The sequence below is a fragment of the Lichenostomus cassidix genome, chromosome 19, assembly GCF_008360975.1.
Source record: "Lichenostomus cassidix isolate B80296 chromosome 19, HeHo_3.0, whole genome shotgun sequence".
Taxonomy (NCBI): Eukaryota; Metazoa; Chordata; class Aves; order Passeriformes; family Meliphagidae; genus Lichenostomus; species Lichenostomus cassidix.
Genome location: NC_139499.1, coordinates 4,875,195 through 4,889,076, shown reverse-complemented (window position 1 = coordinate 4,889,076; position 13,882 = coordinate 4,875,195). Strand labels below are relative to the sequence as shown.

At 48.1% G+C, this 13,882-nt stretch overlaps 1 protein-coding gene across 2 annotated transcripts in view; it reads left to right on the top strand.

The window, feature by feature from the left end:
* DTX2 (deltex E3 ubiquitin ligase 2) overlaps window positions 1-13,882 on the top strand; it is a 32,837-nt gene that overhangs the window by 6,843 nt on the left and 12,112 nt on the right. For both annotated transcript variants that reach the window (XM_085078088.1, XM_085078087.1), the window contains exons 3-4: window positions 1,316-1,901; window positions 9,515-9,573. In XM_085078088.1, the coding sequence (XP_084934214.1) occupies window positions 1,316-1,901; window positions 9,515-9,573 (645 nt within the window). The remainder of the gene's footprint in view (window positions 1-1,315; window positions 1,902-9,514; window positions 9,574-13,882) is intronic.

The window sequence follows — 13,882 nt, the reverse complement described above, 5'->3', positions numbered from 1 at the left end:
GGGATCTTGTGGGCAGGATTAGCCGTGGGCTTCAGCTGCTGCTCGAGGCAGATTAGCTGGGAGTGAGTGCAGGGGAGCAGCAGGAGTTGTCCTCTGACCACAGCTGTTTGCCCACCCCAGAGAGGAATTCCAGTTTCCCTGCCAGCCTGGGGGAAGGGGGATGTTTCCCAAGTGCATGGCCTTGGTCGTCTTGTTGACTCCTAAAAGCTCTTCTTTCTGCTGCTGTTTGAGGGTGTTAAAAAACATAAGTTGCTTGCAAGTCTTGCAGTCCTCACTGCACCCCACTTCACCCCCACCTTCCAGATCCCCAGACTTGCTTGCCTCAAGTGTTTCCTGCTCTTCTTTCTCCATGTGGAATGCTGCTGAGGATTTTTCCAGCAGCAGCAGTTTTGACCCTGCTGCAGGAACCCATTTGTCAGAGGTTGCTGAGCTACTGTCCTGTGGGTGCCTTCCTTCCCTCTCATTAGGCTGCTGCTTTTTTGAAGTAAGGGATAAAGTTCCAGGAGTGAAGTCATCCTGGAAAGCCAGGCTTCCAGGGGGTTGGAGCTCCGGCTGTCGCTGTCAAGCGGCCTTGCAAGAGTAGTGTGTCTGCTTCCATTTCTCTTCCTTTGTCTGAACAGCTGCCCTCTCCAGTTTGCAAGTTACTTCATTATCTTCCTCTGTAGTCTTGCTCTCTCTCCCAGCAGTCAGGAGCCTGGAGAAGTTTGCCCTTCCCCAAAGTCCTTGCCCTTGCCCCTCTGGGACTTCACCTGCTCTCCCAAGACCAAAATTGCCCCGACCCTTGTGTAGCAAAGTGGGCGTTCAGCCCCTTAAATGCTCCTACAAAGCACTTCTCGGTGGTGTCTTGTCTCTATAGTTACTCTGTTGTCAAGGCTGTGGGAGTTGTTTTTTTTTTAACCAGATCTGTGCCTCAGCCTGATTTTTTTTCCTTTTTGCTTTTTTTCCTTTTAACGTCAGGGAGGCATATGTGATCACTGTGCCTTTGTGCTTGGGTGTGTCTGCGTCTGCATCCTCTCTCCTTCCCTCCTTTCCCACCCTTCCTCCTAGCAGCTTTTGAACCTGCTGCCAGCCCACAATCAGATTTGGCAGAGGAACAGGGATCTCGGGGATGTTGCGTTTCTCTAAGCTTCATGAGCAAACCCAACCCTGTTAGGAAGAGAAGGTCTTTCAGTGCACCTCTTGATGGAGAGTGAGAAAAACCACCCCAATGTAGGCAGCAGGGATCTGTGCAGAAACAAGTCCTTGGGACAACATCTCTCTCAGCTCTCTGCTCACTAAATTATTGTATTTATTCTCCCTTCCTCTCCCCACGCAGGGACGATGCGGGCTGTCCGCAGGCATGTCTTCCCAGGGGACTCTGCTGCCGGGCAGGGCATCGTCTGGGAGTGGCAGAACGACGACGGAGGGTGGTCCCCCTACGAGATGAACGTCTGCGTGTTCCTGGAGCAAGCCCGTGCCACCAACCACCAGCGAGTGGATCTCGGGCCCTTGGGCTACAACTACGAAGTTGACTTTGTGGCTCAAGTGCAGACCAACAAGACCACGAGGTTTCGCCGCAGCGTTCAGAGGCGTTTGGACGCCCCGTACCCGGTGACAACCTCCACGACACCCCTTCACACAGGGGTGGGATGTTCTTGCCAGCAGTGCTGGCCAAACAGCGGGACTGGTCCCATCACCACGCGCTACCGTCACTCCATGACAAACTTTCCCAACTCCTCCACTACTCATCAGGTTCCTGGGAGGACAGCATCAGTGAGTTCTTCCAGCGTCGGCTTCGTGCCCTATAACAAACCCACTTTGACTGGAGCAAGGTCAACACCAAGACTCACTGTACAGGCCAACTGGCTTTTGGGTCATTCTGGGAGCCTCAACACAGCACTGGCAGCAGCTAACGGAGTCAGGTACAGATCCTAATTCACCTTGAAATACCATATGTGTGTCCAAGAGATCTGCTGTGCTCAGGTCTACATTATCCAGGAGCCTCTTTGTCCCAGAGGACTTTACAAGAGTCTTCTCCCTAGGAGAGAGAGGTTTGTGCCTGTAAATCCAGTACAGTGGATGAAAAGACTTCCCCTCTGCTTTCTACTTCTTTTCTTCCCGCTTAAAATATAGACCCTGTCTGCCAGTCTCCCTGAACCACTGGAGAATTCACTCAGGTTGAGATTCTGAAGGTTTGGGGAAAATTAGTAGTGATCAGTGGTATTTTGGGTTAGGTTTAAAAACAACTCTAAGAGGGACTGAGGGAATGAAAAGGGAGCTCGTAAACACACATATTTAATTCAAATTAGGCCATGAAGTGGAACACTGCTCTGTGTTCAAAGCTCTCTTCTTCAAGGAGGGACTATGGGACTCGTTGCGTGTGGCTGAGACCTCATGAATTCTCTGTCAAAATCAGTTGTCTAGGCTATTTTTCAGGCTAAGTGGTAAGGCAGAGCAGAGATGTCACTGTATCCATTTTCACCGTGGCTATTCTCTGACAGGGCTGAAACCAGTGTGCATCTCTCAGCCCAGGATTTCAGCTCCCATCAGCTGGAGCTGAAGGAGGGCTGTGTTTGCACCTTACTGGTGAGGGAGGAAGAGCTTCACTTCCCTTCAGGCCTTTTGGTTGCTGCCAGCTCAGTGAAAAGCAGAGGCTGTGGTCCGACAGCCTGGCTCCTCTCCATGGCATGGGCTGCTGGGGCAAACCACAGGTGGTTATCCCACTTTCAGCATCTTAACTCTTCCTGTGCACAAGCCCTTGCTAGCAGAGGTGTGTGTGGCCTGTCTGTGGCAGTGCTGGCACCGAGTGTCTGACCCAGCAAGGGCTGGCTGACTGCTCCCTCTGTTTGTGAATGGCTGGAAGTGGCAGAGCCTTACATTCACTTCGCTGGGAATAATCCAGCTGTTGAACCCCTGAGAAGCTCCAGAGGAACTTGCCAAGGCTGACTTACCTGTTCAAGTATGTACAGAGATAAATCTAGCAGTGTTGGAAGCACATTCTGCTAATTGCACGAGGCACAGGGGTTTGAGGTTTGTTTTGAATCTCATTTGTGTTTTAAACAAGACGGTGCATCTTGAGGTGTTTTTCTTAGTGTCATATCAGGACTTTCCGTCTTCGGGGTCATCTGAGTGAAATGACTTCTCACATCCTGTTCTTCTTTCTCACGGCCCTTTTTTGGTGCTTTTTTTCTACCTGGTGATTTTTTTGTGGTCCCTTAAGCATCCACAGTGCTTCTCTGTTCCTGTCACCTTCGAGTGGGGCTGAAAATCAGACCTCAGCGCTGCCTGCAGGAGCCCCCAGTAAGACTCTTGCTGTCTCCTGGAGAAGCTGCCAAATTTCCCCTCTCACAGGAATTGCTGGTGGGTGTGTGGGGCTGCTGGGCTGCCTGGAGCCCTCATTCTTCCCCAAAGGATTTGCAAAGTGACTCAGGGTGGGAAGTTTGAAAAGGAAGAGCCAAATTCTGCAGCAGTTGCCCCATGAGCGTGTCTGGAGCCAGTCGGGGTCTGGGTATGTTGTGTGCTACTGGTGGGGGGACAGGCTGCCCTGAAAGGAGGGAGGGTGGGAGAGAGATGCTTGGAGAGGATTGGCACAGGCTTCTGATCATTAACTGAGCCCACAGCCCAGGCAATGCTGCCTGGGAGGAGAGGGATGGCCAGGAGGAAGTCAGGAGGTGCACAGCAATGCTCTGGCTGGTTGAGGTCAGGCTGTTAGAACCTGTTTTGCTGCTCAGCTGTTTGTGTTGTGGAGGAGGCGAGTTGGCTGGTGTCTTAGCAATCATCCCTGGCCAAGCCAGGGTGATGCAGAGGAATTGTACAGTTAAATCTATGCTGGGGACAGCAGGACATGCCACACAGGGCAGGTGGCAGCTCTTGGGACACCTGGAAGGGAATGTGTGAGTGCTGTCAGACTTGTGTAAAACCCACACCCTCAGTGAGCCTCACTCCCCTGGCTACCAGCTGACTGTTTCCTTGGGTTGTGATCTCAACCTTGGGGATTGGTTGTGCTGGGGTCACTCTCCTTTGTCCCTGCCAGAACAAGAGGTGCACACAGGGGGCAACCTCTGTCTTCCAGCGGTGTGCCATATGTGAAAGGACATTTTCATCCCCAGCTGACAGCTCAGGATGGCTTTTCCCCATCACCCCTCTGCTGGGGTTGAGTCGGAAATGCCGCTGGGTGGGTGTAATTGCTCCTGGCTGGAGTTACAGTCCCAGGTTCATGAAACCCATGTTCCAGCAGAAAATCCTTTAATTTCTGTGAATTAGGGGAAACCTGAGTAGCAGGCTCTAACAATGTGGTTCATTTAATTCATAAACCCAGAGCATTCCTGGGTTATTTTATGCTCTAGGTTCCCTGTCTTCCCCCCTCAGACATGGCATGGTGGTTAGTTCCCCTTGCCTTGCAGACAATGTCCTGCATCACCCAATAGTCAACTTTTTTGGCTAATTATCCTGCATTAATCCTGCCAGGGGTTTCTGGCTGTGTCCTCTTGGGTGTGATGTACAATTCCTGTGCTGGCCCATGCTCTGAGGCCCAAGGGAAGGGAGCACTGGGCCACAGTGGATCCTGTGGTGTCTACTAAAGTTTGTGTTGTGTTCACCCCATAAGCTTTGGCTCCAAAGCAGCCCTGACAGATTACTTGCTTTTACAAAACTGCTGATCTTCACAAAACTTGCAGAGGTGGCTGAGCTGCAACTGGCAGAATGGCTCAAAACCTGGTTGGGAGGGACTGAAAGACAGTGCAGTTGTGTACACCCAGTTTCTGTAGGAAACACACCTAAAAATGGCAGCACTGAAACAAACCTCTCTCCTGCGGGGCTGAGAAGGAGGTGCAGTTCATCCTGGAAAGCTGCCTGACTCCCTGTGTGGCTGTAACAGTTATTTCTAGCAGGCAGGCAGGCAGGGGTAGCCCCCAGAAGGGGCATGCCCGGGCTGCTGTGCCACTGAGGGTGATTAAATGTATTTCCTGCTTGCTGGAGGGCGGATGCTGGTGTGAGAGCAGGCGGAGCTCTGGCACTGCCAAATGCACTTTCATTTCCTCCTGCTCTCAAGAGGGTCAAAGCCACTGGAAAACCCAGAAAGGAGTGCCAAGGCTTAACTAGATGCTAATATTCTTGGCTGTGCTGCTAATGAATTACATACATGTGGGCAAGTTATTTTGCTTCTTGGTGCATTGGTTTCCTCTCATGGATTATCACAATTAATGAATCCTGCCTCTCTCACAGGCAGTGCTGTAATCTGCACATGGAGTATGCCATGGCAAGGGTTGTGTCCTTATCTCAGCACTGTTAACCAGGGCTCAGCTTCCCAGGATCCCAGCCACCTCCTGGTAGGATCCTTCCCACCCCTCATGGGAAAGCACCAATTCCCTAGGGCAAGAGCTCCCCTGTTCCCTGTACTGTACTGTCTAATTACAGAGTAAGGCACTCCTGAAGCACAGTAAGGAGTGCCCTGCTTGTAATATGAGCGAGTAAAGCTCCAGGAAGCAATCTTCTGAGAGATATTAATTAGTGTCCCAGCCAGGCAAATCCCTACAGTAGCTCTGCAGGCTTTTCTAAGCTTATGTGGCTTTGGCTGCTGGTCTTGGTTGTTCCTACAAGTAAGGCAGGCAGCTCAGGGGGGCAGGATTTTGTATAAAATCAGGGGAAATGGGGGTCTTTGGAGCTGGAAAATGATGTTGACAGAATTGGGGTGTTCCTAAGAAAGGTCTGGTGCTGCGCCCCCAAATCTCCCAGGGGGAACAACCCATAGTCAATGCTTTGTAGGATCAGGAGGGACCCTGGGCAGGGCCTTTCCTTTTCTCACTTCACTTTTGCATCCTTCAGCTTTGTCCATAGGCATTCCCATGAGTTCCTTTGCTGGTGAGGAGCTCTCCTGGTGCTGGTTTCACTGTGCCCACTGTGATTTATCCTGCAGCCCTTTTAGCAGCATGGTGCTACCTCTGGGTGGGGTCATTAATGTCACCAGACATTCAGTGAGCCCTGAGAAGGGATTTGGACTTTCCGAGGTTGTGGTAGCACTTAGCGTGAAGCAGGGCTGGATACTGCCCTGACCTGTGAGGAGAAGTGTTGGCTATTGCCCTGAGGGCTACAAACATGCCATGATGCAGAGATATGTGGCCATGATGCAGAGATATGTGGCCTGCTGGTTGTGTGCAGGGGAGAGAAAGGAAGGAAGGACCATACGAGGTGGAGAGGGTGAGTTCCTACAGGCTTCCCCAATTCTGCTCCGTTAGGATATTGTCTATGTGTGGCTCAGGTGATGGCTCCAACCTGGCCACCCAGTGTTTGAAGTGGCAGCAGCCTTGCATTCCAAGCTGTTGACATAGTTCCTTGCTGGTCTTGTACTTTGCTGCCTCACTGGTGTTGCAGATTCTTGAAATTCTGGAGAGGCGAGTGGGTTTGTCATGCTGAAATATCAGTCTGCCCTGTCTGCCTCCCATTGCAGACTGCCTGGGAACCAGTGGTGGGAAATCTTATGAGGATCTTCTTGCTGAATCTCCGAGGACATTGTCTTATTTTGCATCCTTTTATTCACAACCTGGCGATCCCTGTTACACTCAGTAACCTCCAACATACAGAGCAGTGGGAGAGCAGGAGCTGCAGCAAACAGCAGGACTAATTTGGGCTAGGAAGGAGGAATCAATACCAGGAAACATTCAGAGAATTCAGGCGTTGACTTTCAGGTGTTGCAAGCACAGCCTGAGCACTTGGCCAGGAGTCAAAAGGCACTGCCTGGCAAGAAATCTCTGTGGCAGCAGAGCAGGTGCCTCAGTGGATCCTTCTCATCTCTCCACACTGCAGTGCTTGCTCTTGCACTGATGCTGCCCTGATCTCCCTTAACAAAAACATAATTTTTCTCCTAACTGAGCTGTTTTCAATAAATCAGCAGGACTCACCCCAACCTGGCTCCAGCTCTCTCCCCAGAAGCCAGTGCTGGTATGGCAATGCTGGAGTATCTTGAGTCTGGACTAAGTATGTCAGTTTATTGCTGCTCCCTTTTTGGAGGCACAGCCCATGTTACACTACAATAGCAATATCCTTCCTTGTTACCTCATCCCCTTCCTCCCCCAAAAATCCCATTTCAGACCCAGGGGAGGTTCTGAGCAGCATTTCCTCACCTCTTTTGGCACAGCAGCACTTCCTCCCACGCACTGTGGCTGCAGACCTGCCCAGGCAGTGTTGTGGTACCTCAGAGCAGTGTGGATTTCCCTTGATTTCATCAGCCTTTGGGCTTTCTGCAGTTGTAACAGAGCTCAGGGAGCGTGGCAGCCCTGCTCCCACGGTGCAGAGTGGATGGGTCAGCACATCCCACAGCACTGTCAGCTGAGATACTGCTAATGAATGTGTGTATTTAGAGAAATACGAAGTATTTGGTTTCTCCATCATCACATCAGTTGGCTCAAAGCCTCCAGCAGCCAAAGCTGACACACTTTGCTTTACACCAGCAGTGCAGCTGATCAGAGACTGTTTCCTGGCTCATGGATGGTAATTTATCTGCAGTGCACTCCCAGCTTCCCAAACCTGATTGCTTGCAAATGCATGAAGTGCTTATCTGTTTCCCTCTGCAGATCTCAAGGGTTCTCCTAACTTCTGTTGTGGTTTAACCCAGCAGACAGTTAATCACCAGACAGCGCCTCACTCACTCCTGCCTGTCCCAGTGGGATGAGGGAGAGAATTGAAAAAAACAAATGTGAAAATTGTGGGTTAAAATAAAGAGTTTAATAGAGAAAGGAAGGAAAATAATAATGCTGATGATAATTAAAATGTGCAAAACAAGTGGTGCACTGTGCAGTTGCTCACACCCACTGACCAATGCCCAGCCAGTTCCCAAGCACCAGCCCCCAGTGAGTTTTCCCCTGGGTTTCTCTACTGATCATGGCATCATATGGTCTGGAATATTCCTGGGTCACTTGGGGTCATCTGTCCTCTCAGCTTCTTGTGCCCCTCAGCTTCCTCACTGGTGGGGTGGGGTGAGGGACAGAAAAGGCCTCACTTAGTGTAAACACTGCTCAGCAACAACTAAACATCCCTGTCTTATCAACGTTATCCTCATCCTAAATCCAAAACACAGCACTTTACCAGCTATTAGGAAGGGAATTAACTCTATCCCAGCTGAAACCAGGAAAACTTCATACAAGTTCTAACTTATGGATGACTTGGATTTCAGCCTTGCAATGAGGAAAGAAGAGTGAAGAATTTCTCTGCCGTCTTTTCCAAGTGTAGTTACCAGTGATCCCCTTCCCAGGGCAGCTCTGGGTTTGCTTTCTCCAGCCTCAGGTGTGATGACCCCAAGCTCCAGCCCTTTGGAAGGATCCCCTGCCCCCACCTGCTTTCCTGGCACAGTGGAAGGTTCAACTTTGTGCATTATCTTATTTTTACCTTCCATGGGGAAGTGAAAGCACCCGAGGTGATGCTTCATCTCCTGGCATGACAATGAAACACAAACTCTTCATTATCTGTCATGTGCAGGGTCACAGGCTCAGTGTTGTCTTCTTGGCTGCTTAGTTGGAGGAGGAAATGAGGGAAGGGCCAATATCTGTGATTTTTTGGGCTTAATTGTGTCAAGTTCCTGGTCTTCAAATACCCTCTATGTCTGCAGCTGGAGAACAAGGACTCCTGCTTCTTGCCATCATCTGAAAAGGATCACAGAGGCAGGGATGAAGCAAAGGGGTGACATAAAGAAGAAGGGAAATAAGTGAGAAAGAGCTGTGATGAAGAAAGTGAATCAGGAAAGAAAAAGAGTCATAAAGACATCTGATTGAGAGCCCTTTGAAATCGTGGGGAAGATTTCCCCTGTGTTTGGTGGGTTTGAATTGTAGCCACAGCAGTCTGTTGCATCATTTGAAGACATTGCAAAATTGGGGGCAGCAGAAGGGAAAGTACAGCCTTTGAAAGAAGCAGAAAGGAAATCTCTGTGGTCTGGAGAGCTTTATAAGGGTCTGGGGGTGCTGGTTTCAGTTGGCCTGGCTTTCAGAGCTGCACCAAGCCCTGTGTCCTGCCCAGGGTTCTTCAGGGAGTTCAGCACATGTGTGGGAACCTATTCCAAACTGTGGCAGGTAGGAGAAGGGAAAGGTGAGGATGCATCCCTGTCAGGGGTCGCTTAAAAGTCTTTTCAGCTCTAGTCATTGTCATGGAAATGTGAACAAAGATTTTAGCAAGACTGAATAGCTGATAGGAAGCTCTGTGGTGGAGTGGCAAGAGCAGGGATGTATCACAGGATCAGAGCAGGGTCCAGCAGGAGGAATGGATGGGTTTGGAGGCAGCTGTATACAGCATAGCTCTAAGGCCTACCTTGGAGGTAAGTAAATCTAGGAGAGAGCTCTGATAAGGCTCCTTAAATACAGCTGCTGGAGCAGTGGGAGAAAGGTGCCATGGGTGGGAGTCCCAGCTGGGGCTCATCTCAGCAATTAGTCTCTGTTAATATATCCAGGGCTCTGGCACTCAGGAGGGAACAGAGCATTGCTGAGTTGTTTCTGTTTTGCTAGTGACTGATTCTTGCTGTTGAAGTGATTGCTTTTTCATTTTCTCTCTCCAGTGCCCAACCGCTGCCTGTTAAGATGCCCAAACCCAGCAGGGTGAACCAGGCCCTGGCAGGTAAGAATCCACCTGTGCTTTATTTATTTAGTCTTTAGGAATAGGTGAACAAGAGGTTTGCATTTTTGTGCCACTTACTGTCCTTTGTTGACTTTTCAAAAGAGTCAGAAATGTTGCTGGTGTTTAAGTTTTAGCCCCAAAGATTTTTTAGAAGAGCAAAGAGGATAAATTTGGGGGAGAATGGGATGGACAAGCCTTAGAAACTGTTTTTCTCATCCTGAGGCTCTCAAAATAAATGGGATTATTTGAGGCATGGCTATTCATCTTCTTCTGTACATGTGGATGAGCAAGTAGCAAAGGAAAGGGCATGTGAAACAAGCTCAGTGCTAGCTGCTATTTTCTGCCATTTTTTAAAGTCAAAGGACAGGAGTGATGTGAGATTTTGTGTGAGTTTTAATATGACTTTTTACAATGTGGTTTTATTAAAAAAGCTCAGGTGGTCTTTAGCTTAAAGAGGATTGTGATGCCTTGTCTCGAGAAAGGGGACACAGAAGTTGAATCAGATATTGTCTCCTGGTGGAGCAGAATACAGGTTTGCTTGTTATCCAGAGCTGTGAACACAATATTAAATATACTGAGGGATGTGTCTGGGAGGGATGAAAATGCCAGTTTTCAATGCTCCTTTTCAGAGCAGATTTGCCTGTTAAAGTTGAAATGGTGTTGCCTTGAAAAATGACAATTTGTGCTGTCAGCTTCCAGTGGAGGTGTTGCTGTGCCAAAAGCCATTTGCCCCTTTGCTGTGCTTTTCCTCAGCCAGTGCAAACCATGGGTTCCTGGTGTGGTGGTGCTGGGGGATTTGGGTGCTCTGTCCAGAGCAGAGGTCTCTACTGGCACCAACTGTGTGCTCAAAGCTGTATCATAACTTGGTAGAGTTGTACTAAATATCTGATATTTGGAATTTCTGGAGTTTTTTCTGTCTGTTTCAGACACCACAGAATGTCTGTTAACCCTCTCCTTCCTGTGGCTCTTGTCCATGCATGGTCTCTTGAGGTTATTAGCTCTTGGGACACCAAACTTTGCTCCTGAGCAAGCAGAGACAGTTACATTCTTATTTTTCAAGTTAATGGTTCCCACCTTATGCCAGGAAAGGTGATGGTGTTTGGTCTCTTCTTCAGTGCCAGGTTTTACCCTGACTTAAAACAATCCCCAGGATTGGTGTTTCCTTCATTCTAATATTGGCACCATCATGAAAACTGCCTTGCATGTGTCTGTAGCCAAACTGGCACTGCATGAAGACTAACACAGGTGTCCTCTGACAGCATGCAGCCCATCTGTCTCCTCCTTAGCAAATCACTGTGGAAACAAGGTGTAAAGTCAAGCTCAGACCTTGTCTAGGTGGCTGACCTGAGCAGAACTCCCCTTTCTTATAACAGCTCTGCATTTTGTGCCCTGGCTGTTGGCACTGTGTAATTAGGTACTTAATCACTTAAAGGTAAATATAGCACAGAGCTGAAGAGCCCTGGTGAATCCAGGCTGTGTTAATGCTGTTAACTGTGATCTCATTCTTCATGTACAAGAGGTGGAAGAGGTGAATATGTATGGTCAGTTTATGTTGTAGTGCCACGTTTAGATATAAAAATCTGCAGGAAATCCCAATAGAATAAAACATTTGCCACCATTTAATACAACAAAATGGTTAAACAGGTAATTGATATCTCTCTTATTGCAGTCTGGGGGTGTATAAGAGGGGATAATTACTCATTTTAATACTCTTTACCTCTCCCTGAGGCAGCCAGCATGAGGCACAGTGGGATGCAGGGAAGTGCAGAATCAGCTCCCTGGGGGAAAGTTCTCCTTCACATCCATGTCTTCATAGGACACAGCTTTGGGTGCTCTGCTGCCTTCTGCCAAGTAGGACACACCTCAGAGGTGCAAGGGAAGAGGGAAATCTGAATTTGGGACCTCAAAATCACATGGAAGCAGAGGAAAGATTAATACAAGTTAATTAGGGAGCAGAAGGAAAATAAATCTCTGCGGATATTTCTGGTGAAAAGCAAGCAATGGAGTTCTGGTTAAAAGGAAAAGTTTTGTTGAAATATTAATTGGCTGGGTCTTTAGGGACACCTTCTTTCCCTCTATGCTCTGCTCTCTGTTTTTAGAATCTCTTCTGGGAAGTGGTATTTTGTTCATAATTAAAATCCTGCTGATGGGGTGTGCAGGTTACTCATTACTCAGGTTATTCTCTTAACACAGGCTTTGTTCCTCTAGTCCCCACTGCATGATTGCTTCCTTTAGCATCAGTGGGGAAGGCTGGGGGACAGTGTTGTGAGGGAAAATTTTGGAAAAAGTGTCCAGCAATCTCATAACCCTTGGTCTCCATCCCCTGGTGCCTCAGCAGCTTTGGCTCTGGGTTGAAGCTGGACAGATACAACCTCTGAATCTCATGGGTGATATTGCGAAATGCTGCAGGTGCATCTATTGGATGCAGAGGGAACTTCTGGTGGCTGAACAGGAGATGAGGAATCCTGTGAGTCTGAGTTAGAAGCTGGATTTTGTTTGTGGGATGGATGCCTGGGGACTTGAGCGAAGGATTTGTAACACTGTCAACCCCACATCTTCTGAAAGCACCTCTTGGGATCCCAGGAATCGTGAAGCTGACTTTAAAACCATGTTTTGTACAAAATATATCATTTTTTTCCTTGCCTTCTGCTATTTTAATACTTCAAAGTGCATGTGAAACTTGTCTTTTAAGCTTTTTCTTTTCCCCCAAGTATTTGATCAGTACAGTGAAATGCCAGACAGAGGTCTAAGCAAATTGTTTAACTACTGTGTTGGTGTTCAAGGATCAGCTGGACTAACATCTCTTGGGAATAATGGAGTTTTTCTGGTGTGCCTTAGGGCAGAGGGATGGCAAGGTGCTTATATAAAGGCCTTTCTAAATACTATTTTTAAGATGAAGTCTGAAAAGGAGCTTTTTGTTAAATGAAACTGAGTGGTTTTTGTTTGCATGATTCCTGGAGCTGGGGCACTTGGGAATGTACTAACTATAACGATTTTGCTGGTGGATATAATTGTACAAATTAGCAATGCTTTTCTGAGATCTCACATTATATGAAGGTGAGCTCTGCCCTATACCAGTCTGGAGCCTGTGCAAATCCATGTCAGTAAGCAGAGCTGGTGGCCAGAGGGGTGTGTAGGGCTGGGTGTGAGTGACTGTGTGGCCAACACTCATTACATAATGTCAGGGTGTTTTTCCTGTGCTCAGCTTCTGCACAGGATATTACAAAAAGTCCCTTATTTACTCAGCAGGCTGAAAAAAGTTGGTGGATGTTGTCATGCAGCTCCAGTGAAAATAATTTTACCCCAAGGAGCCACTAATGTTGTATTTCTGGCCAAATAAGAGGCTTTGAGTGAGAGAAAAAAGGCAGTTCTGCATGTGGTTTTTGCACGCATAGAATCAGATCAGATCCCAAAGGATTCTTTGCAAGGCTTTCTGTCTCCTCCCTCCTGCAGTCCTTGCAGGGAAGAAACCCAGATCCCAATGGAAAGTGTGAACATATGATATTTTTCAAGCTCCTGGACTAGCTAGTGAGCAGCAGGAACTCTCACAGGAACATGTCAAAAGCAATCTTGGTCTGGGCAAGCTTGTCATGTTGCAACTTGTATTCAGGTGAGAATTTATCCAGTTCCAGAGCTACACTTGCTCCTGACATAACTCTGCAGATGCCTGAAACAGGTTCTGACTTGAAATCGTTGTGTCCACAGCTCAGAACTGGAGACTCAATCTGCAGATTGTTTGTCTGTATTGTTTTGGCACTTTGTAGGAACACACACCCACCCCCATGTAAGGCCTGGGTCACAGGAGGTCCCTTCCTGGGGACTCCAGTCACCAAACCTGTGGGAAAATTATTACTGCTGAGATTTTCAGTATTGTATTTTACCTTTACCAGCATTGCTGCTGGGGGTTAAGTTGAGGCAGCAGTGCAAAGTAACACCAGAACCTTTTGACTTGAATCTGCAGATGATTCATTCCATGTAGCTCCAAAGGCAGCAGAAGGTTAAAAATTGGCCAGGAAAAGGTGATTTCCCATTTATACCTTTTCTTGACCAATTTAAGATTGGAGAACGTTGAGTTGGAGTACTTCTCCTGGTCCCACTTTTGCCCTGTGCTGTATGTGTGTGTGGAGTTGCAAATGGGTTTGCAGCACAAAAAACAAAAGGAAGTTTGTGTAACAAATGGTGGTTTGTTGGTAGTTTTTTGTTTTGTGACGATTCATGGTGCTGGCAGGCAGTTTTGGATATGTTATTCCAGGTACAAAGTGGGGCTGTGTTACAGAGCGGCTGAACTCATCTGAGGTTCTCTGGCTCC